Source organism: Apis laboriosa, unplaced genomic scaffold, assembly GCF_014066325.1.
Source record: "Apis laboriosa isolate Shangri-la unplaced genomic scaffold, ASM1406632v1 scaffold42_cov153, whole genome shotgun sequence".
Taxonomy (NCBI): domain Eukaryota; kingdom Metazoa; phylum Arthropoda; class Insecta; order Hymenoptera; family Apidae; genus Apis; species Apis laboriosa.
The window spans coordinates 499428-525591 of record NW_025223257.1 but is presented as its reverse complement, the minus strand read 5'-3'; the positions used below and the strand labels follow the sequence as shown (position 1 = coordinate 525591).

The window sequence follows — 26164 nt, the reverse complement described above, 5'->3', positions numbered from 1 at the left end:
ATAACAACGGTATCAACCTTAAAATCTAGTATGACGTTTATTATACAAGCAGCTACTTGCGTTATATTAAAATATAGTGCTTTTAGTGATCGGCTCAAACGGTTAAACTAAATTTCAGTTGAATTAGAAAAAGAGTGATTATTCTTATATCTTATAAGATATAAACTACTTGTAAAAAACTGTAGAAACACAATGACGGACTTAACAGGGTTACGAATGAACGTGGCCGCTCTGAAACGAGTAGACCCCTATGTAAAAGATATTCTAGAGACTGCAACACACGTAGCACTTTATACTTTTAACGCAATTAATAATGAGTGGGAAAAAACTAACATTGAAGGTGCTTTATTTGTATATTCACGAAATGGCGAGCCCTATAACAGTGTTCTGATCATGAATAGGTAACGTATATACATACATAACACATATATGCATACACATATACTTGTATGTACAAATGTTTGTCTATATTTTTTGAATATTTTAAAAACGTTCAAAGACTAATGAATAACATAAATATATATAATGAATTATATAGATATATAAATCATATTATTCACTGGTATTCTTCGTATTTTGTGGTATTTATATAAAGATAATATTTCAAAAAATATATTTTAATTAAAATATTAAATATTTTAATATTTGTTATAATTTTCTTATATGGAAAAATTATTTTTAATTGTTTATTAATGAAATAAATTAATTATAAATTATAACTAAATCTATTCATTATTATATTCATTATATTCATTATATTATATTCATTATAACTAAATTTATTCATTATATAAATTATATTCTTGCAGATTAAATACAAATAACTTAGTAGAACCAGTTACACAGGGTTTGGATTTACAACTTCAAGAACCCTTTTTACTTTATAGAAATTCTAGATGCAACATTTATGGTATTTGGTTTTATGATAAAGAGGAATGTGTACGCATTGGTGCAATGTTAAATAAACTTATCAAAGAATCGGAGGAAAATCGCAAGACTTATAATAAACCTACTGTTAATGTGAAAAAGGATAGTGGTCCTAATGTGAATAATGTTGATATATTCAGTATGCTTAGTAAAGCTCAAGAAGATTTTAATACTAATAGAAATAACAGTAGCAGTGGAAGTGGAGGTATTAAAGAAGTACTTAATACTAAGTCTCCTTTAAGTACTCCTGCAGCAGATGATGTGTCTGGACCACTAGCTGCACCATTAGGTCCAGATGTTACTTCACAAAGTGTAATGGATTTTTTTGCAAAGGCAAAAGTAGGCGATCAATCGTATTTATGATTTCAAAATAAAAGATAGAATATATATTAATTTTTAATATCTTTTCAGGTTAATACCGGACATTTTAAAGCTGGAGATCAACCCACTTCAGGAGGGACTATTACAAATGAAAGTAATCCTATTCTTGCTCGATTAATGTCACATCTAACAGCTCATACAGTCGAACATATTGAAAAACAACATAGATCTATAACTCCTCAGCCAGCTACTCAACAACAATCTCAAACAACTCCAACTGCTATAATAACTGCTAATAATGCTAGTAATACTAATGCTTCAAACAGAACTAAAAAACGAAGTAGGACTGCATCTCAACAAGATTCAATGATATCTACACCTGCATCTCTAACTCAAGAAATTTTACCATCTATAAATCAAAGTACTACTGATACAAATGGTACTACAGGATTTCTTAGGATACAATCACCCACTAATGCATCATCTTCTACTTCAACAAATCATCAAGCCTCAGATATTATTGGCTCTAGTAACTCAAATCCACTTGCATCTTTATTTGCTAATGCATCTGCGACAACGGTAAGTAGACATGTACATCAATTCATATTGATATTTTTATATAAGTATCAATATGCAAAATCTGAAAATATGGTTTTAATTTAATTAGGCATCAGAAGATATCATTACGGCTCCTACTTTATCGGGAAGAGGATCAGCACCAGCTTTAATTCCTCCTGTAATGTTTGCTGCTCCTAGTCCACCTGAACCTTTAACTAGACCATTAGAACCACTGACAAAAAATCAATTTCTTCGAGCTTTTAATTATTTGTTGAGGAGTGATCCAGATTTTATTAACAAACTTCACGAAGCTTACGTTAAATCATTTGGTGAAATACTATCCTAGAACAATGACTTGTTAACTGATGTAGCTGAAACCCGTCATGCGGGTTATGACGGCCGACTGATAACATCGAGCAAAACCTATAGTATCTCTGTGTTACATGTACATAGATGGAACACAATGTCCTGCTCGAATTTCAATTAAACGTGACTGATGTCCCATTTTTTGGGAAGATCAAATCGTAGATACAAATAAAGATACATACCTTAAGCAGTATTTTTATAAGCTAATACACTTTTTCCCATAAAAGGAAGTGACATGGATCGTGAATGTGTAACAAGGTATGAGACAAATGGAAATTGTAACGAGACGAGGAATGTGAAAATTGTACGATTTTAAACTGTGATGCCAAAACATTTATATTATACTAACATTTTATGGTTACTATTTCGAAACGAAACAAAACAAATTTTCTGAGCTGATCAAATAGATTACCTATTTTACGGAATAATGACATACCCTTCCTATATATCGGGTATCGATATAGTACGTGTATGTAATTGATAAAAGGAGAAAATAAATAGAGACCGATTACTGAAAAATTATTTCAATATATTTTAAGTCGATTTTCGCATCGATTTATCCCTCATGAGTAACACATGTTGTAAAACAATGTCGTGGTACATACTTAATAATATAATTATCATACACAGAGTTATGTCATACTATCACAATATAATATTTATATGGAATATAATTACTATATGATGAGTACATGATGTACCAGAATAATAGAATTTCAAAAAAAGATATCTTATACGATTAAAAAGAAAACAATCAGACTTTGTGTTCTTCATTCATTTTTTATCGATATTATTCCTCGATGGAAAAGATATTTTTTTCTTATTGCAGGATTATATGTGTATCCCTTGAGATTATATCGTAACATTATTATGATTTTGCGGCTAGATTTATTTTTCGATCTAGGAAATTCGACGACATCGTAAATCGCGATTACATTACAATTTGTACGCCGCCTAAATAAGCGATATCATCTAATACACGATATAAAATACATAATCTATTTACAATGCTGTAATAAAGGCGATATCATGCATTTCATTTTTTTTTTTCTTTCTTTTTTTTTTCTTTTTCTTCTTTTAATTAACGTCATGTATAAAGGTCCTATCTCATTGGCCTTTTCTCACTCTTCAATCTTGTGACGATCATCGTCGTTTCGAGGAATTGCAACTATCGATGCACAACACGCAATGTTATAATTTATAGCAGTCGCTTCTTTTTCACAAAATTCACAGCCAAGTGGAGCTATATAAGCCCGCTAGCTTTCTAATTAGTCTTACTAATGTCTATCCGCTTTATCGAACGTCTTTGGGATTAATGCAAGATTAATTAAACAAGAGGCACTTTTGGTGGGCCTAATAATGGCGGTCCATTATCGGGCATCCGATGTGGTCCAAGTTTGTCGCTTTGCGTCGGCACAGGCTGAAGTAATCTAATGGCAAGACTGGCCAGTATCAGTAGAACGATTAGACCGCAAATCGGTACAGCGATTGTGGCAGTCTTGAACCATCCATCTGTTGACTGACCTCCATGATTGATCGGTTGAACCGGGCCGAGAAAAGGTCGCTGATCACCCACCAACACTGTTAATAATAAAAAGTCTTTCGTTATACACGAGCTTGTTTGAAATAAATTATGTAAAAGGTATCATTATTCATAAATTCATACAACCTTCAACTTTCGCTATTGTTTTAAATCAATGATTCGAGACATATATGTATACGTAATAGAAGTTTGTATAGTATATGTATGTATTCTTTAACTTGTATCTATATGTATATGGAACAAGTAAAAAAAATTCTTCATAATTTATGTAAAAAAATTTGATCAATCGAATTAAAAATTAATAGCGTTAAAAAGCAATTTTGCAATGTAAATAACAAAATAAACGATGAAATGCATAACAAAATGAAAATAGCGCTCGATATCGCATTGTATTAAATCTATGCAATTTTAATGATATTAAAATGAGAATAATCATTTAACCTTGAAGAGTCTTGTTGAGCCTGTTTCTCATGGCTGGACTATCTACGTGATTGCAAAGATCCTGCTCGCAACAAAGATATCCCGTGGGACATTGCCGTTCTTTGAAGTTTTCATCTAGACAACCACTATAAGCGTTATGCTCTGCTCTTAATAATGATGGATTTGCATTGGATGGTAATTCTGTAAAACAGCCTTTGCCGCGGCACATGTATCCTTGGGGTACGCATTCTGGTTGATTGCAGTAACACCTCACTTCTCGGATGTGCGGCGAATCTGCAAATGAAAAAAGTAAAATAAATATAATAAGATTAATTAATTTTTCTTATTACAAATGGAATTTAAATCGTAAAATTTAATAAAATTAAAACCAGCGAAAGGAATAAAATTGTATGCAAGGATATCAAGTTCACAATACAAAAGAATAACGTGTACATGAAATAAAAATAATATTACAAGATCAACGTTATAAATTATCTTTAATGTTATCGAAATTCGAAATCCTCGAACAGAGGGAGAGAACTTTGAGGTCAGAGAATAATTCTTCTCTGAATTGGAATAATACTAAAAGTGCGATAAAGATAGCAAGACATTCTTTCGAGGAAAATCTTTTTTTCTTTTTCATTTTTTTTTCATATGTTTTAGATAATGACAGTTACGATTGATAAATGAATCATTCTGACTAATGATGTTACATCGCGGGTCATCTACATTATACGTTCCCTTGTATTCGCCTCCGTTCAAATGTTTCAAATGCGATGAGATTTAATCAACAAATTAATACAAGATTCAGGTAATATATTACTCGGTTTACTAATTAATTATAAATTCATCTTTGTTTATAGATCTGTACTTGATAAAACAATTCGTACAATATAATTCTAGGATCGTTAAGCATGTTCAAGCATTCAAGCACCCTAAATGTAACAGCGTTGATATAATTGGCGGCTTCCCTTAATGAATACCCGACTAAAGTCATAAAAGATTATACCCTGCTCGTTGCAACAGGTATACATATAAAAGCTATATATATACTTTCATTTACCTGCCGGCTACCAAGCCTTTCTTCGTTTATTCCTTCGTTTATTTATATTCGTTTAAAGAGACTTATAATTTTCTTCGAATACATATAATAATAAAAAAATATAATTTTAGGAAAATAAAAATTGGAGCAAAGTGTATATACATTTCTCAGCAGCACAGTTTATCAAACCAAATTTTTCAAAATAAATGATACAGAGGTGAAAAATTTTGGTAGAAAGAAATGTTTGAGATCTTCTGCTTGAAAGGGATTTCAACTGGGGGGGTCTGGAAGAAATCTACCTCGAGGAAACAGGCTCGATACACTGGGACCGTGCTTGACACAGCGTAAATATACATTATACGTAGAGAGTAGAGTTCTCTCTCGCAGTGTGTTAATGAGAGCTGCATGAAATAAACTGAGAGACATGGAGTATTTCGCAGTGACTAACCATCGTACCGCTTGTATATTATGATAATGCGAAGCCATCTTTATCCGTAACTTTATTCTTGCCAGTTTAGCCTTCTTTCAGACTCTCCCTTAGCGTTAATTCTTTCACCCAATGGAATATAATTTATTTTACTGTACATAGATTCGCCACGTTGATTCCACCGCAACAAAATTTCACGGGATGGAATAATTCATTAGCACGATCGAACGTCATCTCGATAATTCTCATGAAATTCTCGGGGCAATTGTTGTTCGACGATTCTTTTAGCCTTTTGTCATCGAACCGCAAAGAGATGCGATGAATCGATCAAGATGGAACTTTGAAATTACGAAGCGTGTCAGACCCTTTCGTCGGGGAAACAAAGAACATTGGTTTTGCAACGATTAGCCGCAGCACACTTGTTTATTATGGTAATGCGAGATCGTCTTTATTCAAGATATTGCTCCGTCTACCCCTGAATCCCCTCTTCCCCTCCTTCACATTAAACGATCCTTTCTCCCTCGACAAAACTTCTTGCGTCCTCCTCTTTCTCCTTACTTCTTGCTAATAAGCTCGTAGCGGTACTCTCTCCCTCTCTTTCTCTTAATCTTTTTTTCTTTTTCTCCCCTTCACCCTTTCGTTTTCTCTTCCTTCACCGCGCATCTTCCTCTCTGTTTGGTCCACGAGGCCCAGCTCATCGGGGAATAAAAAACGTTAAAACAGCCGAGTCACAAAAGAAAGATTAAAGTAGAGAGAATATATGGAGAGAGGCATGCGGCCTCTCGTTGTGTGTGCACCGCTGCTGAGCCGCTGTTCGCTCAGTTGGTCGGGTCTCACGAGCCTTTCAGAGCGACAGAGAAGACTCGTAAGAGAGTTTTTAAGAAAACTTCTCTCTTGCAGTTCTCTTACATAAACTTCTTATAGAAATTTCAATTAGATGCAAAGTATCGTTATCTCTCTCTCGAACGACTCTATAAAGATTCCTTTTTTTAAAATGATCGTGTCTTTTTTTTACTATGAGGTATGTAATTTGAAATTTCATTTCTTTCTTTCTTTCTTTTCTTTCTTTCTTTTTCAAGAGCGGTGAAGTAACGGGTAAGAAGAGACAAGAGAGAAAGACTGTATTTCGTGGAGGAAGGGAGAGAAAGGGAAAGAAATAGGGAGCTGCGGAGAAGGGCCTCGTGTGCGTTTAAAATAAAAAGGGAAAAGGGGAAGCAGCGGGAGGTCGAGAAGGCCCGGGCAAAAGAGAGATACGGCCGACATGCCTGGAGTCGAAGAAGACCCGTCCGAAAACAAACAGACTGCTTCGCGGGGTCGTTCGTTATGCGTCCATGGCATATTAATTATTTCCCGACGGGTTCTACCCCCTGTCTCCCTCATTCTCCGACCATGTTGCTCGTATTTCTTTGTTTTACATTTTTTCTTCGGTTGCTAAACGATTACAGGTTCGAGAAGCATGAAAGTAAATCGATGTTCTTCGATTCCCTATATTATTTTCATCCCACACTCTTTGCTACAAGGGATATTTTACGAAATGGATTCAAAATTTCCAGAAGCTAACTCGTTCCTAACTAACCAAAGTAAGTCTTTTCTTTTCTTTTCTTTTTATTTCAAAATAAGATATATTTTAAAAGGATTATTCTTTCCAGATTCCAGAATTGGCCTCAATGTGACAGCGTTATTGATTATCTATAATTTATGTATAAACGCTTGCTCTTGTTTTTCGCGAATCGAATAAAGATAAAGAGAGGGAAAGGGAGAGGGAGAAAGAGAAAAAAATATAATTTGCAATGTCGCGGGTAAAAAGGTAGACACGTCTGAAACGCTTGACGAACGTTCTCTCTAGTATGTTTTGCGCTCGTAAAACTGTCCGATTTCTTCGGCCACGATCGAGGCGAATATACTTCGTATTCGTATCTCTTCGATAAAAGCTTTTAGCGACGCACACTATGGTATATAACACGCTTTCGATGAAGCTTAACCTTTAACTTACTGACGTTAGATATATGTATCTAACCGGCCGGGACATCGGATATATCTAACGAGATACACGTGCTGGTTACTTGTAACTCTCAAGATAAACTTGTTTATTTGTTGAAAGTACAACAACAAGGCGTCGTGGGTTCATTCGACTCGCTTCTTATCGGGAATTAAATATTCATTTATGTAGACGAACTCAAAGTACGCTCAGTACGCTGTTGTTCGTTCACTTTAAAATTAGCTAATTAACCAAATCTTTCTCTCTCTCTCTCTCTCTCTCTCTCTCTTTCTTCCTTTTTCTTCGATTCATTTCGTATTTATTTCTATTAATCTCTGTCAAACTTACCACTGTATAAAATCTTAACCGCAATGTTCTACGAAACTATTTTCTCGTTACGGTTCGTTAGAATTTCAGCCGGCAAATAAGAAGCTCCCCGGCAAAGCACCGGCTCGATCGATGCGGAATTCAACGAGCAAAAAGATAATCGATACCCGCGTCGATAACGAGTCGCTAAAAGCGTGGTACGAAGGGTTACGATTCGTTTATCCAAACGACTCGTGCAACATGCCCGAGGATAGAAAGTCGTGCTCGACGGAAACTTGATTTGAACGAGCCCCGTTGTATATGCAATTAGAAGAGCGACGACCCATGTATATGTATACATGCACGGGTTGCGTCGTAGCCGAGCGTACACCACCGACAGGAATGATGAAACTAATGAGTTTCTCTCGGTTCCCTCAAGTGTATCCGTAATGCACGTACATTGCGTAACGACGCCCCTCGCGTATACCCGCGCACATTTATTTAAATCCCGTAAATTTTATTTTGTTGTAGAGAAGTCGTAAGAACGAGTTGCAGCACACATTTAATGGCATTAAACGACCAATTGCGAGTTGAATCGAACATCGATAGATACGAATATCGGATTTTCTAATTAATAATGGTAACCTTAATGCGTTATGCAATGACAATTAGCAGTTGTCGTCGATTATCGAAGTTATTCTCGTCTCGATTCGATCGTACGATTTATTTTGCTTCGTGGTGCACGTGATTCATGGCGACGATTTCTTATTTGTTCGATCAACGAAGGAAAGGAAGTACGTAAGTTTTCTGTTTCGATGATAAGATGAATTTTTTTGTTTTTTTCTTTTTTTGAGTTTACTGTTCGATTGATATTATTCAGAGTTACGAGCAGAGAGAGTCTGGCCAAAGAGAGAAAGTTTAGACCGTGCTATGCTCAATTGTTCATTCCGCGTTACAAGGTAATTGTAAAACACAGAATGACTCGACTATCTTAATTTCTAATTAGCAACATCCACCGTTCTAAATTGCCGCAATTAGTATTCCACTGGGGCATAAAGCGCGTTGGTGGTCGAGTGTCACGAAGTCAGCGTTGAATTTCACGGGAGCACACCCGTGGTGACGAATTCGCTTTGCATCTACCATGGCAGGAAGGAAAGTTGTCATTGTAAGTAAGAAAGAATAAAAAAAAATATTCATCAAAAGACAACGATCAGGGATTACAGGGACACAGAGAAGATTACGAACTCTCTAAAGTCTTGGTTCGCGCGCATGGAAGACGAATGATGCACGAGAGAAGGGTCGTTTCTCAATCTTGGCAATGGTATACACTGACTTTTGTACATGCATTCATCGGCAGCAGGTCTATTCGTCTGTCGATCAACCGATCTTTCGCTCATAGTAAAACATGTTACGGAATTCGAAACTCAGGTTATTGAACTTTAATCAGATTCGAAACGAAACGAATTATTATTACAAATACACATATGTGTAAAGTAAAACCATCCATTTTAGTTTATCCCGAACAGCAACTATTTCTTTCATCGTTTGTCGTACATTGCAACACCCGTTAACTTATTTCCATCTACATATGAACAATTTATTACACATCGTTGTGAGGATCGTCGGATTACGGGACACGCGATCGAAGCTAAAAAATGAGTGGAACGGGCGGCGAGAGTATTAAGGTAGCAGTGGGAATTATAAACGGTTTTTAAGAGGACAAAAAAAGAAACGGAGGAGGAAAAAAAAGGAAAGGTTGGCGAAACGAGTCACGTTCTATGATCCACCGCGGGACACCTGTTCGTATCCTGGCCGCGAGTGGGCTATGAACCTGCAGGAGTTATACGAAAGCAAAAAGGTCCTCAGGAACGGAAGGTTCCTTCATCGACGCCGAGGCCGAAAGGAGTGGCCACCGGAGGAAGAAGACGAAGAAGACGAAGAAGAAGAAGAAGAGGAGGAGGAGGAGGAGAAGGAGAAGGAGGAGGATGGAGAAAGTAGGGGAAGGAAGGAGGACGAGAACAGAAGGACCGGTCCTCGGCGAGTTCCTCGAAAGATTCGTGAGAAACTTTCGTCGAGGCGGCACGCTGTCTTCGTGGTATTCGAATACTCAGGTCGTCGGATCGATGCGCAGGAAGAAGGTTAAGCAGCGATCCGCGATGAATGGGATCGGATATTGAACAAATTTGCTGGCCCCTTTTATTGGGCTTTCGTCGGTGAAATCTCGGATCGATGAAATACTTTTGGATCACGAATTCTTCGATGACGGCGCTTTAATATATACATTTAATTTATAGGGATGTAAGAATATTTGGGATTTGAGAATTTTGAATCATTGGCCGAGCTTCCATATTAAAAATATGGAAAATATCTGGATGAGCAGTGTGCTTGTAAACAGGACACAGCTATGCTACTAATTGTCAAGATCGGCGGAGATTAGTAGGGTTTAATAGGAAACAGGCTAATTGGTTCGTTAAGTTGGAATATGTATATATCCTTTTTTTTATGGAGATTTTGAGCATGCCGCTCTGATCGGGACAGTGGACAGACAACCGATAAAAGCTGTAACTAATGATCCCCATTAAACGGGGTCGGATACAGCATGAATTTGGTCGATTCTTCATTGACTTGCAACGAAAGATGGCCCCGTGTTTCTCCCCAGGAGGTCTAAGATACCTTTTATTGCAGCTGCGTAGATATTTTGACCCACGGTGGATGGTCTTGAATCATCAAGGTACGTACGTTATATATAATCTTAAAAGACAACAGTGCATCCGTTTAATGGATTTTTTCTCTTTCTTTTTTTTTTCTTTAATAAGGATGACTGGTCAAGAACAAGGCATCGATTAAACTTTTTTCTCCTCCCGAGAATTTCACGTCGTGAGAAAGAGAGAAAAAAAAATATATTCTTGGCAATTTTTTCTCCTCGTTATTAAGAACGAAATTAATATTCTTACCAAGCATCTTTAAGCCAAGTCTGATCGGAATGCATTCTCGATCAACGCATATCGCGATGCTCTATCCTATATATCGTAAAAGAATATATTTGGCCGACCGTTAGAAAAACAATGATAAAATACAATATAAGAGCGAAGCGATATCTATAGTGGATGCAACGATGCAAAAAGATTGGCCGAACGGACGACAAGTGCACCCGCATAATGGGCCGGTTTTTTCCCTTCCTCCTTCCTCGGGCGGACGACTGACGACTCAGGAACCCGGGCTCAATAAAACTTTTGCTTTTCGTGATGTTGCAAAGTCCTCCCCGGCTTCTCCCCGATTGGGGAGGAAGGAAGGAAGGAAGGGAGCCCGACCGGATTCCACATCGAATGGAAGAAAGGGCTACTTAAGTTCTTTATTGACGGTGACACGAGCCAAATCAATTTCGCGAATGGCTGGCTTTCTCAGGTGTCGCAATCTTCTCACACGACGAACAGACTCTTTACGTCTCTTTGGAACTTGGAATGTTTCCCCTTGTCTTTCTTCCACGGTACAGATCGGGCTGGCATTAGGTCAGACGGATTTACGAGGCAAGGAGAACGAATAAAATTGGAGGAGGGGCGCAAGGATTTTTTTCAATCCTCCATGTTTGCGCGTCGATCGGATGATTTGCGAAGATAGTAAAGGAGATATGAATTACGCGAGGTTTATGCCTTTGTTTTGAAGCTTCGATAATTTCTCAAAACTCTCGTAAACTCTCTATTGATATTGGCTCGTAAAACGTTACGAGGATCATTTTTTGGTTAGCGGGAAAAGGAAAGGAAGGAAGGAAGGAAGATATTTTCTTAAAACGAGGCAATGAAATACGATGCCGATGTCATTGATTATACCCATAATTGCATCGATATTCTTTGAATAGAAAACTATATAGTTATGCAGAAACATGTAAAGATAATTAGCATTAATTTATAAGAGGTGTAGACGTTATCGCGACACCGCGAAGGAATCGTTTCATTTCCGTGTACGTTATGGACTCGTCGATTAGGGGACAAGAAAGTTAAATTAACGCGAAATTAATGATTGGACGCAAAGCATTAAATCATCGTGAAAATCAACGATACGATCTTCGAACACGACACAAAACCTCTCTGTACTCTGTACTCCGGTTACCCCGGGTCGATTTGAGTCAATTAAATAAGAGAAAGCTTTACTTGGTCATTTCGTTAGCCCATTCGCTATCGAGGATACTAATTTCACCGATCGTATCTCGGTTATGCGAACGAAAAAATTTATGGCGCCTAACGGCGTATAATGAATAAAGGATCTTAAATCAAACAGAAGCGATTGAATTCTCGAACTTGAATACTTGTATATTCTCGAATCGAAATGAACCGAAAATTTCGAAAGAATAAAAGTTGGAAGACAAAATGGTCGAGAGCTATCGATACAGAAACAGATATTCTCGCCGTATACTTTCCTATCCTCTCAAACTATACTCGTGGACAAGAACCATAAACCGACGATCCAAGATCTCTCATCGAAGGTTATAGCCTAAGGCGATCAGCTCTCCTGTAACGAATACTTTGCTCGAAAAATTGTCCCCGGCGAGGGGGTATATATCTACGGGTTTCGGCTAATTTTCGTTTCACAAAGGGGTACGTACGAAGCTGGTATTTGCGTTGGGACCTGTAACTATCATCCCCGAAGTACCTGGCCATTAAAGAAGAGGGGAGGGGCAGGGAACGCAGCGAGCGAAGGAAAAGGACGGGTGGTTATGCGGGGTGGCAATTAGCAAGAACAATAGGGGCCTGGAGGCCCCTTATTTCTGGGAAGTAGGAGGGTCCCTCCTTCTGGGTCCTGCCATTCCAGGGGCCAGGTATATGTGTTTTAGACTATAACCCCGTTGTCTTGTCATGCGCTCGTGTGCGTGTAGCGTACGCGAGCTTTGGTATTTCGGCGCTAGAAGGCAGGTTCTTGATGTTTTCGAGAGAGGCAAACCAGTGATTAGCCCTACTTAACTTGGCTGCGTGGACGCGGTGCGGCCATCGTCAAGTAAAAGGCATTCTCATCAATTACATGCAATTGCCAAATTGCTCCAAATTATATGCGTGGATCGCGGACCTTTTATGATAATCCTTGGTCGTTTCGCTTCGCCGAATATACAAGAGCCACCTTTAATTATCGCTACTCCCCGGCTCCGTTCCAATTTCCAGTAACGCAAACGTAAATTCGATATAAAACGAATCGAGTTTCTTTTTTTTTTTTTCGACCGGTAATCTTCTATATCCGATTCTTGTATCGCGTAACGAAGTTATACGAAGTTGTATCGTTTCGAAGGAAGAGAATCTTCGAGGAACGGAATCCATTGACGAAATGTCGGTCGTTAAATATCTCTCGTGCCATTATAAAGCGAATCGTGCCATTTTCCTTTTACGATTCGGCAGAAGTGTCCCGATTCAACGCTTCAAATCGAAATTTTATGACGTAGTATTTAGGTGTTGGATGAAGTAAACTCTGACAATAGCTCGTCACGTTCCGTGGACGTAAAGTAAAATGTCCTCTTGTATCTTTCTTCCCCGTTCGTTTGCACAAAGCTTGAGCTCAATTGAGCAGTGAGGCTGGAACGATGATTCTTTAAGTGCGTTGGCTGAGTAAATAATACTCGGTAGGAACTAGCTCGCGTGTCGATGCAACGATCCTTGATTAGTCTCGTTACGCATCGAAATTATCGAATAAAACGCGATCTATCACGTTCAGGAAATAATATTCGCATTAACATGTTCAAACGATCGAACAACGGACGCTTTTATATTTTCTTGCTGTTGGAAAAATAGCTAGTCACGAAAAGGGGGCACGATCGTCCAGGTAGCGGGACTCCTTTTCCCCTGTCACCCAAGTATCCAATGATTTACTATAGAAACAAAGAATCCGTCGGCCACCACGAAGGAAGTACAGTTCAATCGTTCGGAACAGGTCTTCCTCTCGCCGAGTGAAAAGGAAGTGAAACCTTTCTCTCTCGGATTTCAACGTTTCCATCGTCCCAGTCTGGTCGAAGCGGCCATCTACAGTTGCATTAACATAATCCTTTAGGTGATTTCCAAAGTCAATTAAATAGCATTTAAAAAAAAAAAAATGTGCTATTTAAAAAAAAAAAAAAAAAAGAAGAAAATAAAAATTAATAACTTAAGTTAGCTTTTAACAACTGCTTACTATCTTCAACAAGGGGGATACTAATAATTACGTGGAGTGTACCTCCTTATTTGTCGCGTCGAGTAATTACAGTCGCATTGAAGTTTAACAAGCAGGTTTTACATTGCTATTTACGTCAGTGTTTACGATGCAATATCTCATTGCGTTTCTTTTAGGTATGTACAAGTGCGCGCATACCTAATGGCCAAAGAATCGTATCACGAGTCCTCGAGGGCGAGTCACGATCGAACGAAACGATTGAAAAATGTTACGAGAACACACGCCATTTGCGCGTATACGTCTAATTGTACACTCTTGTACAATAATAAATCTCATAAATACGCGCAATCATCCGTATGGTATCCGTGCATCGAGTTGCGATTCGATGGAAAATGTAAAAGGTAAAAGTTTCTTTCCTATCGTTTCCCTCCCCTTCCGAGAGTTCAACATCTTTGTTCGAAAGTCTTCTGAAAATAGAATTTCCGTTTGAAAATCGGAATTAAACCTTTTTCCACGCGAATAACGGAGACGAATGTTAAAACCGAATAAGGAACCGCGAGTCAAAGGTGTATTTGCCGCGTTAATCGTTAAGAAGATAAAAAAAGACAGGTTCACCTATACCGTCCACCACGTCCACTTCGCGCGGTTTCCTAGCTTTCCGTCCTTCGACCAATTTGTTTCACATGGCACGTATGCAAGGAAATCACGTGTGCGTGTACGCCGCTCGGGGAGATACAACGAAGACTTTTCAATGCTTTTCTTTTCTTCCCCTTTCGCCACGGTTGTTACACGCCACGTCTCGGGTGAATACAAACCGACGAGCCGTGTTTCCATGAAACGCGTGGAATTTTGAATATCACGAAGACGAGGGTGGAAAAATCTGTAATGGTTTTAAAAGTGGACACGGGATGCACAAAGGATCCGCAGGCTTATCGAAGCTGTCGATGAACGACTCGATATATCGAATACAAAAGACTTTCCTTTTTCTCTCATCGATGTTTGTTTTGCTTACAAACTCCAACTCTCTTTAATCGTTGCGGAGAAGGGATATTTCACGTGCGTTTTTCTTTTTTTTTATCATTTCCCTTTCACGCTTGGATGCCGCAATCTCTGTTGCGCTCGAAAAGCACGTTCGCTTCTTTCAGCTTACGAGAAATGTACACGAAGGAATTTGCTTCTGATAAATCGCGTGACAACCGACACGCGCGTGTATTCTCTCTTTCAACTTTTGTTCGTGCACGCGTTTTTTTACACGCGATGTTTTTCTAATATTATCTAGAAAACGATAAATCGAGGTCGACAAAGTTTATCGAAGCGATCGCCAAGATGGATGGAAAGATCTACTTGAAAAGTTTACGATTTTCATTGAGGAAAAGCGGTAACGATGCGTCGATCAATTCGCGCGCGCATTGAATCGCGATCCATTCTAGCAATTCTGTTGAAACGGATCGATTTGTATTTCCACCCAGGTGAAATACCGTGAGGCAAGTATTTATAGAGGCGTCTCCTTGGAATCGTTGACATTGATTCTGCAAATCTGTCACGGCATCGGCTATATATAGAGAGGCTCATTGTAATTACAGTAGAGTAGGAATGTGCTATTAAGCATAGCTAATGCATAGAACGCCCGTTTCTCTATTATGTTTTCCACTATATTCTCCGCTATGAAACGATTTCTACTGTTTAATAGTCAAGGGGCGCGATAATTGCTCGATCCTACTTAGATCATTATCACTCGGGGTATACGAGGGACGATGATTTAAATTGCATCGTCGATTGTTGCTAATATTTTATAAATTAGTTTGTAAATTAACTTCCTGTTGAAAATCGATACGCCATCGCGCGTATCAGGAAAAATTGCTCGAGAATACGAAGATATAATTTTCAGCAACGTTCAAGAAAGGATTGATATTTTACGAAAACATCGTTGAACCGAGGCTATCGAAATTTTTATTATCGGGGGTAATCAATATTTGTAAAAGTAAGCTGCTTGCACAATTCGAATAATCACCTGTTTGGTAGAACGAATCATACGTTTCGAGGAATAACTACTATTTTTTTTTTCTTTTTTTACAATTAAATTGATTGCTATTGAACAAACGCATTAATTATCGGGAAGAAAAAAGAGTCTTGACAACATTCTTCCACTGCGGTGGATTTAATTGGTCCAATTTTTATTATCTGTCGAAACGAATAATGTTATAAATTTTTTTTATTAAGAATTTTTTGTCCTGTTCCGCGTTAAATAGCCAATCGACGAATAAATTATAATGATTCAACGTTAATTTAATAAACGTCTTAATTGCAGAGACTGAAAAAATACGTGCACATTCGAATTAAAGGGGAAAAAAATAACTCGAAGAATTTTAATACTTTAATGAAAAGTGTACGTGACAATGAGAATGAAAAATTCTGTTCTTTAACGAAGGATATTATATTCTTAATGAACGAACCGTGTTCATTGAGAAATAATTTTTATGCGATCAATTGGAGTGGCATAGATTCGAAAGAAGGTAAACCAGTGGTGGTATATAATGGTGCAAGAAAATTGTAGCCAAGAGCGACGTGCCCTCGTGAGCGTAATTTGGCAGCAAATCATTCGAGAAAAGGAAATAGCAATCGTGCGTGCAAGATAAAAAAACTCGTAACAACATTCTGTGCGACGATAAAAAAAATGCATTTAAGACTTGCACAACATTTATAAACGTATCGATAGGTACAACGAGCATATATCATACGGAAATTGCGTCAGCTTTTATGCTTTTATCGATGATCGATATCGCCAAGATAACCATCTGTTGTAATTAAATGCATGCAAAAATCGAACGAATCCAACCAACGACATTTCTCTCCTTTCTCTCTATCCTCATCCTCCATCGAATTTTCGTACGTAAATTCCGAAATTAAAAAAGAATTGCGAGAATCGAATCAAGAAGATTGAACGAAAAATTGATTCTCGAGTCACGTGTGAATTTCGTTCTCGGATGTAGTGACGAACGACAACGAGGGATAAAAAGTTGCTCGCGTTTCCAAAGGAGGAAGGTTGCAGCTAATTGATCGAGAGCCGAGCACGCTGTTAATGGGGAGAGGGGGAGGGATCATCGACTAGTGTCGGAAGCGCATGATTTCGATGGCTCGAAACTAATGGTCGGAACGGTGAAGAAGTGAGAGATTTCGATCCGGCCGCAACACGTGGCATTTATCCGAGAATGGAAATGGCTGGTTCACTCGACGGTGCACTCGGATATGGTTAATTCGAGTTCGTCGAAGAAGGAAGAGACTTACTACCGCTATTACATAGTTGAATTCCGTTGCCTTTGGAACGGCGCGGAACGCCGTAATGAAATAAAGATGTCTAGATGTACACACGCGACAAATGCATCATGCAAATGTTCATACACACGATACGATAGAAAAGGAGTGGTTCATACTTACGTTCACCGTTTGCATTAAAACGAGACATACGTAACGTAACTATCGTTATTTACCGTGACTCGGTCGTTTAACAAGTTGCGTTATCTCGAAAAAACGATATGTACACCCGTCCGGTGGACACGAAACGGTTTTAAACGATTCTGCCTGAATAACAAGAAAACATTTACCGATTACGCGATTAATGAACGTGTTCTCGGCTCCTAGTTCAAGATAATCGGTGATAACCGGTGATAACTCGAAATTACTCGCGCCGCTAACTCTTCGCGCCTCGTAATAAATAAATAAATCCTCGTAACAGAGGAGCTTGTCATCATAGCATTCCTCCCTAATCCTTTCACGATTAATTGGACACGTGAAATTCGCGCGAGGAGAAGGCAACGAGCGGAGTGGTTGGCACAAAACGGGTAAGCCCCGTTCATTTGAATTCGACGCATCTTCGGTTGCACTGGATGCATGCATGCCGCATGCGTGCGTGCGTGCCTGCACGCGGTATCATGGCGCATACGAAGCACCGTATTAACATAACGCCCGCGACTCAGCCTCGAACTCTCGCGCGGATCCGTCCTTCTCCTCGCCTCTATTCGAAATGCCACGAATATAAGTTCTCCGCCTTTCTCTCTCTCTCTCTCTCTCTCTCGATCGATAATCGATAGTAAAATGGGGAACGGAACGGGCGCAGTCGTATGCGGGCCGTTCCGTCCTCGTGCGCGTCTATTCCGCTTGCCGATATTATCCGACGATGAGCGCCGCCTTGCATTTTCGATCGATCGATATCCACCACCACGAGGAGATTATATTGCTTCTTAGGCGCCATCCACGTCCAAGGAATCCTTTTGTGCGCGACGCGTACCGTCGACAAATCAAATTCAGAAATACCCTCGCGGAATATCAAGCGTTTTCGAAGCGAGGCCGAGGGAGAGGCGACGAGGAATCGACGACGGAGGAGCGAGCGATGGTCGATCGGGAACGGACGGAGAAAGGAAAAGTGTACACGGTAATGGGGTCGACGGTGTTTCCAGAAGATTGAAAGCTTCCGGGACAGCCTTTTCCAAGTATAATCGAATTGAAGTTGCATCATTGAATGGTGCAAGGGGGAGAGGAGAGGGGAGGTATTATTCGCGTACGGATATCTCCAAGTTACTCAGGCAGGATAGAACAGGAAGGATTTGATTGAATTTAAAGTGCGTTGCCTTAAGGCTTGGATCGTAGAGGATCGAGGCGTATGACAGTGAGTCAAGCAGCGATACGTCTTGCATTTATTATGAGACGAACGAAGAATTTATGGCCGTTTGGCGCCACCGATGAAAAAAGGAGAAAAAAAAAAAAAAAAAGAAAAAAGAAAAAAGAAATATTCATTACGTGTCGGTCTAGTGACGTCTCGGATGCTTTAACCACGCCTGGTACACGTTTTATGATAGAAGTTTATTATCATAGAGTGCGCGAAGACCGTGTTTTTTTCTTGCTTTCCCCTTCCCCCCTCCCCGTCTCTTTCTTCTTCTTTTTTTCTTTTTGGTTGCATAAATTTTAATGCACGCCACTCGTAAACTTCAGTATGCTTATTACGATAATGCGGAATACACGATCATGTGAATTTCACGATGCAATAATGCACGCTGCGTATCGTTTGACGCATATTTATCGTATGCATGCGCATCGGACATCGAGCGGTCGGGAGTGCATTGCAACCATTTTTGAATTTCAACAAGGTCGATAGGACGGGACACGGGTTTCAAACAGTCAAGTTATATTCGTCCCCCCTTGAGTCATTATTTTTTTTTTTTTTTCCTCCCCCCAATGTCTACACGTGTGCCTTCGGACTTTCCCAAACGAAGTCAATTAGAACGTTTCAGAAGCCAAAGTTTCCAAGTTTTTTTAATCCCTCTGAACGAATTAACGAATGAAATTCAATAAGAAAAAAAAATATCAAAACATTATACGATTATTCGTCGTAACATCGTTGAATACGTTGTCTTCGTTCGCGCGTTCGTGAACATTCCCGACAACTTGATGAACGATCTAAATTTTTAGAGGGTAAATATCGCCCCGGTAACGAGAACCATTTTTACATATTGCTGCTAACGAGGTCAAGTTCGAGGAAGAGAGTAACGAAATATACGCTAACGCATTTTTCACGCGCCCCACGAGTAAAAAGTTTTATTCGCGAGGAACTTGGGACTGAGAAACTCTCTCGTTCTTTTTATTATTATGCAACGAAAGTCATTAAGACGTCAACGTCGAATCGAATTTACCCGATTCGTGGACAACGAATATTGCAAATAGTCGAGCGAAAGTATCACCTCTCAGTCTAACGTGATTGCTTTGATTAATGTCTCCTCGCATTTAATTAATAACGTAAGAATCGAATGACTGGTGAAAAAGAAAAAAATAATAAATAAGATAAATAAAAACGGACGAGTGAATGAATTATCGTGCACGCTCGCCCATAAATTAGCCTTTCACGAATAAAACTTTCTCCTCCTTCTCGTTGACGTTTCACAGATTTATAAATATATAGAAAGATAAATGCGTTGATTCCAATTAATCGTTATTTTTTTTTTTTTAGTAAAACGCAGCAATCGAGTTCATCCTTTTCCCACAAATTAATTCCCGATTAATTCTTATTCTTTCGAATAGCGCGAGCAATTTTTCTTTCTTTCTTTATTTCTTTCTTTCTTTCTTTTACGCGCAACACGATCGAATTTAATTTAAACATACGATTCGAACGATAAGCAAAGTGGCTGTAAATAACTCGTTGGGCCCCGATTCGGAAGCAGATAGCGGTTGATACGTGGGTGGTTCGTATGGAGCGCGAGGGCGCCAAGAAAAATGTCTTAACTTTTATCCACTTTTATCCGGGTGTTCTCTTGCGATTACGAGTGCAACGCTACACGCGTAATAATATCTCGAGTTGTAAACGACAATCAACACTTCCGTATACTCTGTCCATACGTGGATCTATCTAGATATGAAATACAAGATAGCCGTAAAAGGAAAATTTGCAATCGACAAAGAGGAGAGGGCGATTCACGATCTCCAATTTTTCGTATTATTCGAAATATTCGTCTCCCGAATAAACGATTCCATTTTTCGTTAAATCTCTCGACGTTACTCTCGGGGCGTTCCGCGGGAGGAACGAAATTTCCTTCATTCTTGTGCTCACTACTTTGTCAAAACGAAACGAGATCACTGGTGCACCCACACACTCGCCAGACCACTTTGACGCGGCGCAATGTGTTTGGCGTACGTGTTTGCGCCCGTGTATAAGTGCAAACCGCGTATTTACGTACGCGTGGACGTGCACAAGACAAAGAGGTATAAACTCGTCACGCACGCATGCACATTTGTGTGGCCGACAGGCGCCACCGTGCCGCTTCTGTGTTCGCCTGTGTACGTGTGTGTAGACGAGCGCACGTAACACCAGCTGCAACTCGGCCGAGTGTGAACACGTGAAACACCGGTTGTACCCGCGTGTGCGTGCATGCGTTACGTTTGTCGGCGGCGCGCGGATGAGCTCGCATTTTTCGACGCGGTTACTTCCCTCGAGACAAGAGCGTTTTCGTTTCGTTTCGGATTTTTGACGTCTCTCGTATTTTTCTTTCTTTCTTTCTTTCTTTCTTTCTTTCTTTTTTCTTTTTCCCACCGCGTTGTCTCGGGACTATCTTGATGACTTGATTTAACCGTGTTTGTATTTCCGTGGGAAACGATTTCTCAAGTTGAAACGGAGAAGGAAATGTTCTTTTTTTTCGATTATCGTTCCCGCGCTCAAAGAAAAATTTGAATTCGCGCGCGCAAAGGAACGATAATTCTTGGACCCTTTCTCGTACGTACGAACAATCGTTCGATAACATTTGTTAAAACTGACAATTGTGCGTCTGCGATTCGAAACGAATGACTCATATCGTAAAATCGACCTCGCTAGTCTATAAATATGCAACCGGCTGCACGTACCGAACGAAGAGAATTATCACAATTCCGTAACTTGTTTGTATCGTTGTAGATAAGAGATTCGAACCTCGAGAGATTTACGTAATTTTTTTTTCTCCTCTTTTTTTTTTTTTTTTTTTTTTAATCAACCTTTGAAAATATGGAAAAATATTTCTGCACACGACTCGCCGGATGCACGCGTTAAAAGCGACACGCATTGTCACTTTGATCGATCGATAGAGTTTCTCGAGCGTGTCGCTGCCCGATACAACCGCTAAACCGATCTTGGATTTAATGATTTCCGGGAAAACGCGACGAACTTTCTAATCTGCGTGCACTATAAATATAAAATTCTGCACGGATCGTTCTTCCTCGAAACGAGGGATTGACGCGGCTCGTAGATAAACGGTCCCGGATTCGTCGGATGCATTAGATTAACGGCTTGTTCGCGATCCAAGGAAGGGAAGCGGGGGAGAGAAGCATTTTTCCCGGGACGAAGAATGCGATGCGTCTGAGAAACTATAACGCCAGAGTGAAATGGTTCCGTGAACCGGATCCCATCCCATCGTGTGTACGTAGGAACGGTGCGCGACGCATGAACAGCCCTCGCTGTTCGCGTGCGAGTAGAAAATTCGAAGAGACCATCGGGATCGTGGATCGCGTGGATCGTGAACGCGACCATATCCTCCACACTCGATACGAGAATTGAAAAGTGGATGAAGGTGGTTAGGTAATCCATCGAGTAACGCAACGTGATGCATAATCTATGATTTATTGTACGTATCGTACGATTACGCAAGAAGACTGTTCCTATTATCGGGGAGATTAAACGAAAATTAAACGTTGGTTCATCCGAATGATCCGAGATTCGTAAAAGAGACGCGAGGTCAATGTGTGGCCAATATTGGAGTGCGTAAGTTTCGAGGCGGGAGTTTCTCGTTCTCGAGCGCACGGATGAAGAAGACTCGCGCGGGTATAGTAGTGATGTAAGTAAAGCGAGGACCGCGCGGACAAGCGTGTCGGAAGGTGGGTATCGTGCGCATAGGCATTATATTATGTACTCTGCTATCCGCGCGCCTAGCTGGCGCCCGACACATACTTTATCGTCTTTCTAAACTCGGTATCGTGCGAACGGTAAAATTTAAATATTTATTATTTCGCAAGCGCGCCACGTTTGACCGGAATTCGTACGGCTTGGCCACGTACCACCGACTAATCCCACGGGACGCGCATCCTAGGTGGCGCCAGTTCAAATCCATCGATCGATATCGTGAATCATTTCAACCGGGCCAACGATCGCTCGTCGCGTTCCCTTTTTCGATCGCGCGCTTCCATCCCTTCCTTCCACCCCTCTTTGTCCTCTTCCCCCCCGATTTGTCGCCAACTCAAGCCGACTCAATTTTCGTCGCGATCGTTCTCTTTATCCACTTCCTGCATTCCACTCTAACCCTTCTTCTCCGTAACTTTTGCTTTACCTGTTCGTCGAGAAAACAAGATTGCCCAGTTTGTGTCGCAGAGAGGAGGGAAGGAGGAAGCTCCGGTATTTTTCTTTTTACTCTTATTATCGCTCGAATACTCACGTGCATCGTGATAAAACGTTGAAATTGCACGCGTCCTTAATTGCCCCGCGTTGCTTGCCCGCCACAAAAAACGAGTTTTAAAATGGCATGCTGGTGTAAATCTTTTTTTTATTTTTTACTTTTTTTTTATTTTTTTTTTTTTTTTTTTCGTTTCAACGTACAATTTTGCAATTATCGTGGTTGAGCTGCCGTATGACGTAGCCGCACCACGGCTGCATCTGCTTCCCTCTTATCTTCACTTTTTTTCCCTCCCCTCCCCCCTCCCTTTTATCGTCGGGACACTTGCTTAAACGATTCCAACCATTCAACGCATCCTATGCCCCTGCCATTTCCCCTTGGTTACGTTCCACGTGAACGATAAAACCAACCCCGAGCCTTTATCGAGCCTTTCATTAGCCTTACAAATTATAAATTTCGAACGCGTACTCGAACGATGTCCGCCGTACTCAGACCTTGTAATTCGAGGCAGTTTGACAAAGCGTTCAGAATTTTCGAGGGCCATTCTACGAATCCCGAGTGTCATGGAGCATGCAGAAAAGGCCGAGCCAATTAATGTACTTCAGTGACTTCAGTGGTCTTAATTTAGAGAGCGGCGTTTCCCGACTTTTATTACTCTGGCGTCAAAGTCGAGTGGCAGCCAGTCGAAAAGTTTCGAGGACGAGAAAAATGATTCGTCACACGTGCTACACCGCGCCGTTCTCTGCATTTTAATTTTGTAAAAAGAAGAAAAGAAGAGAGGGGGAAAAAAGAAAAAGAAGAAGAGAATAATTGCATTCCCCGTCTTAATTGATTTGCATTGATCGGATATGAAGCTCGTTTTTAAAGCTTAGCTACATGCCGCAAGTTTATTTATTATGCCATTCGTATCGATACGAATCGCTCGCGTTTAATCAGGGCTAAAATGCCTCCGGAAGAAAAGACATGTATCGAGAATAAATGATATTCCATTCGGGTGATACGTTCGAGCTGCGCTGGCCACGTGTAATAATAAACCTTAGCCTTAAGACGTAATGTAACAACATGCAATGGAACAACGCAATCGATAAAAAATTGTGTAAAAATTCTCAATCTCTGGATCGATGTACCGATACTAACGATTGAAACTCGACCGGCAACGGAACGGACAATTCCATTATTTTCATTGATTTGGTCGTTCGTGTCTGGCGCCACCCACGTGTACACCCGTTCACGCGGGTCGTTTCGAGCCGTCCTCGTGCCGCGGACCGTTTCCCCAGACTTTCCCATGAAATCATGCACTCAAAATGTAACGTTACCGTTGTCATCGGATTTTCCCTCGTTATCGGGGAGCACCTCGTAGTCCCCTGAATCGAGATCCACGGAAGCACCAACGACCACAGTTAGACTTGACACCATAGTCGCGAAAGTCAACAAGTCCCGCGACAACATTTTTTTTTATTTTAATCTCGTAATCACGTAACGCGCACTTGCGAATCGCCGATTTCCTTCGCGTTCACTCTCGACACTGTTTTCGATCGCGGTGAAACGATCGAAACCCCATCGAATATACGATCGTCGTTCTGAACTCGAATTCAGAAATTATTTTTATTCACGATCGATTCGTCTCCGTCGCGATCCCGTCACACGAAAATTCATAACGATCGAAGCAAAAAAAAGAAAAAAAAAGAAAAACCGGCAGATACGCGAGATACGGAGACTCGTGGAAGTGGTTTTTCACGAGCGTCCAATCCCGACGATGGTCGACGCTTGACTGACTGACTCACTTCGGTCTCGAAAAGCAAACGGCGTGCAGCCGGACGACTCCGCCGCGGCTGGCGCGCACCAGGGGCACCCGGCGAAGAACACTCGCCAGATAGTTTTTAAACGAGTCCCGCCTCCGGCTGCGATAGTGTGCCCCTTGTCGGTGAACCACGCACCGTGAACGCGTACAATACGCACGTTCAACGGCTGTCGTTTAATCTGTGATCTAGCTATATACCACCATTCTGCTTAATTTTATGCCACAACTTCGAAATCGTTCTTCGACTCTAGTCCAGATAGTCTGGAAATTTGTTCCAATCCGCTCGTTTTCTCGTTCTAGATAGAAATAGAATTTTCGCTCTTCTCGCTCGAATTCGACGAAGCTTGATAACAAGTTTCAGTTTGCGTCGAATGCGTAACGTAAAGCGAAGTCAAGTTCAATAAGCATGGGATTGTTTCCAAATATCATTACGATTCGCAGTGGGACTCATCGCGCCGATCATCACAGATCCTGATCGAAGCGATTCGATGGAGTCGAGCCATCGGATCAAGAGCGCGCACATGGCCTCTGCCACTTACGTTAATGGCAGCCACTGTACCAGAACGTAGTATGCGGCCAGGCCGGTAGAGTTGTGTGTTGGTAAAAGGTTGAGTAGTGCGGATCGACGCCGGGAAATGGGCGGCTGGTGAGGGAAACGAGGGACAGGGAGAAGGGAGACAGTGGCGCCTGAGCCCCGAGGCAGAGACGCCACGTTTCCTTGGTGTGGGTGAGTGTCTGTGGAGCTCAAGATACGCACACATGTTCCTCCTCTCTGTCTCTCTCTCTCTCTTACGCGCGCGCGCGAACACACGGTTCCTGAACGAAGGAAGAGGGACGATGAAAAGAGCAGCAACTTACTTCTGCTGTGGATCGTCAGCCTTCCTCCTGACAGGCGGCCTCCTTTTTAACTTTTGTCGTGCGCTATTCGTCGTCTCCGCTTATTTCTTCTTCCCTACTTATGGAATAATAATGCGCCAGTATACGTAACGCATCGTTTTAAACGCGTCGTTGTCGCGAATCTTTTCGAACAGGATCGCCATTATCCGAGTCTGGTTAAATGAAAAATTTGCTATGCCAATGATAGCAAATGGAATGGTGTACAAAGATCCATAAATACATCGTCCAATCTATTCCGTACAATTGTACGTACGTGTCGACACCTAAGCAAAGATCGGCTCGCTTAACGGGGATGATAAACGAGATAAATAAATCAACCTTTGTCCGGATAATCGGTCAACCCCCCCGTCCTCTCCCTCCCCTTTCAGCGTGCATTATGCATACGCGTGCCCCTCGACAGACCTTTTCACTTAAGCGCGAGATCTCTTTCGTCGTCCCGGGCTTGGCGATCGATCGTCGATAGGCAGGGATCGTCACCTGGATCGACGACCGGTTGCGACCGCGTGCGGATCAGAACAGAGGAAGGAACAGAGGAACGGAGTATTAAATCCGCTC

General features: G+C 40.7%; 2 protein-coding genes across 2 annotated transcripts; one reads left to right on the top strand and one right to left on the bottom strand.

Moving 5' to 3' along the window:
* The first annotated feature begins 24 nt into the window (after window positions 1–24).
* Window positions 25–2931, top strand: LOC122716205 (mRNA-decapping enzyme 1A). Its single transcript, XM_043939080.1, has 4 exons — window positions 25–401; window positions 810–1266; window positions 1339–1827; window positions 1916–2931. Exons 1-4 carry the CDS (start codon window positions 193–195, stop codon window positions 2150–2152), a joined length of 1392 nt encoding a protein of 463 aa, XP_043795015.1. The 5' UTR covers window positions 25–192; the 3' UTR covers window positions 2153–2931.
* LOC122716206 (BMP and activin membrane-bound inhibitor homolog) lies at window positions 2681–24697 on the bottom strand. The gene is made up of 3 exons (XM_043939081.1): window positions 24228–24697; window positions 4157–4429; window positions 2681–3753 (listed from the first exon to the last, which is right to left on the bottom strand). Exons 1-3 carry the CDS (start codon window positions 24358–24360, stop codon window positions 3500–3502), a joined length of 660 nt encoding a protein of 219 aa, XP_043795016.1. The 5' UTR covers window positions 24361–24697; the 3' UTR covers window positions 2681–3499.
* Window positions 24698–26164: the final 1467 nt, after the last annotated feature.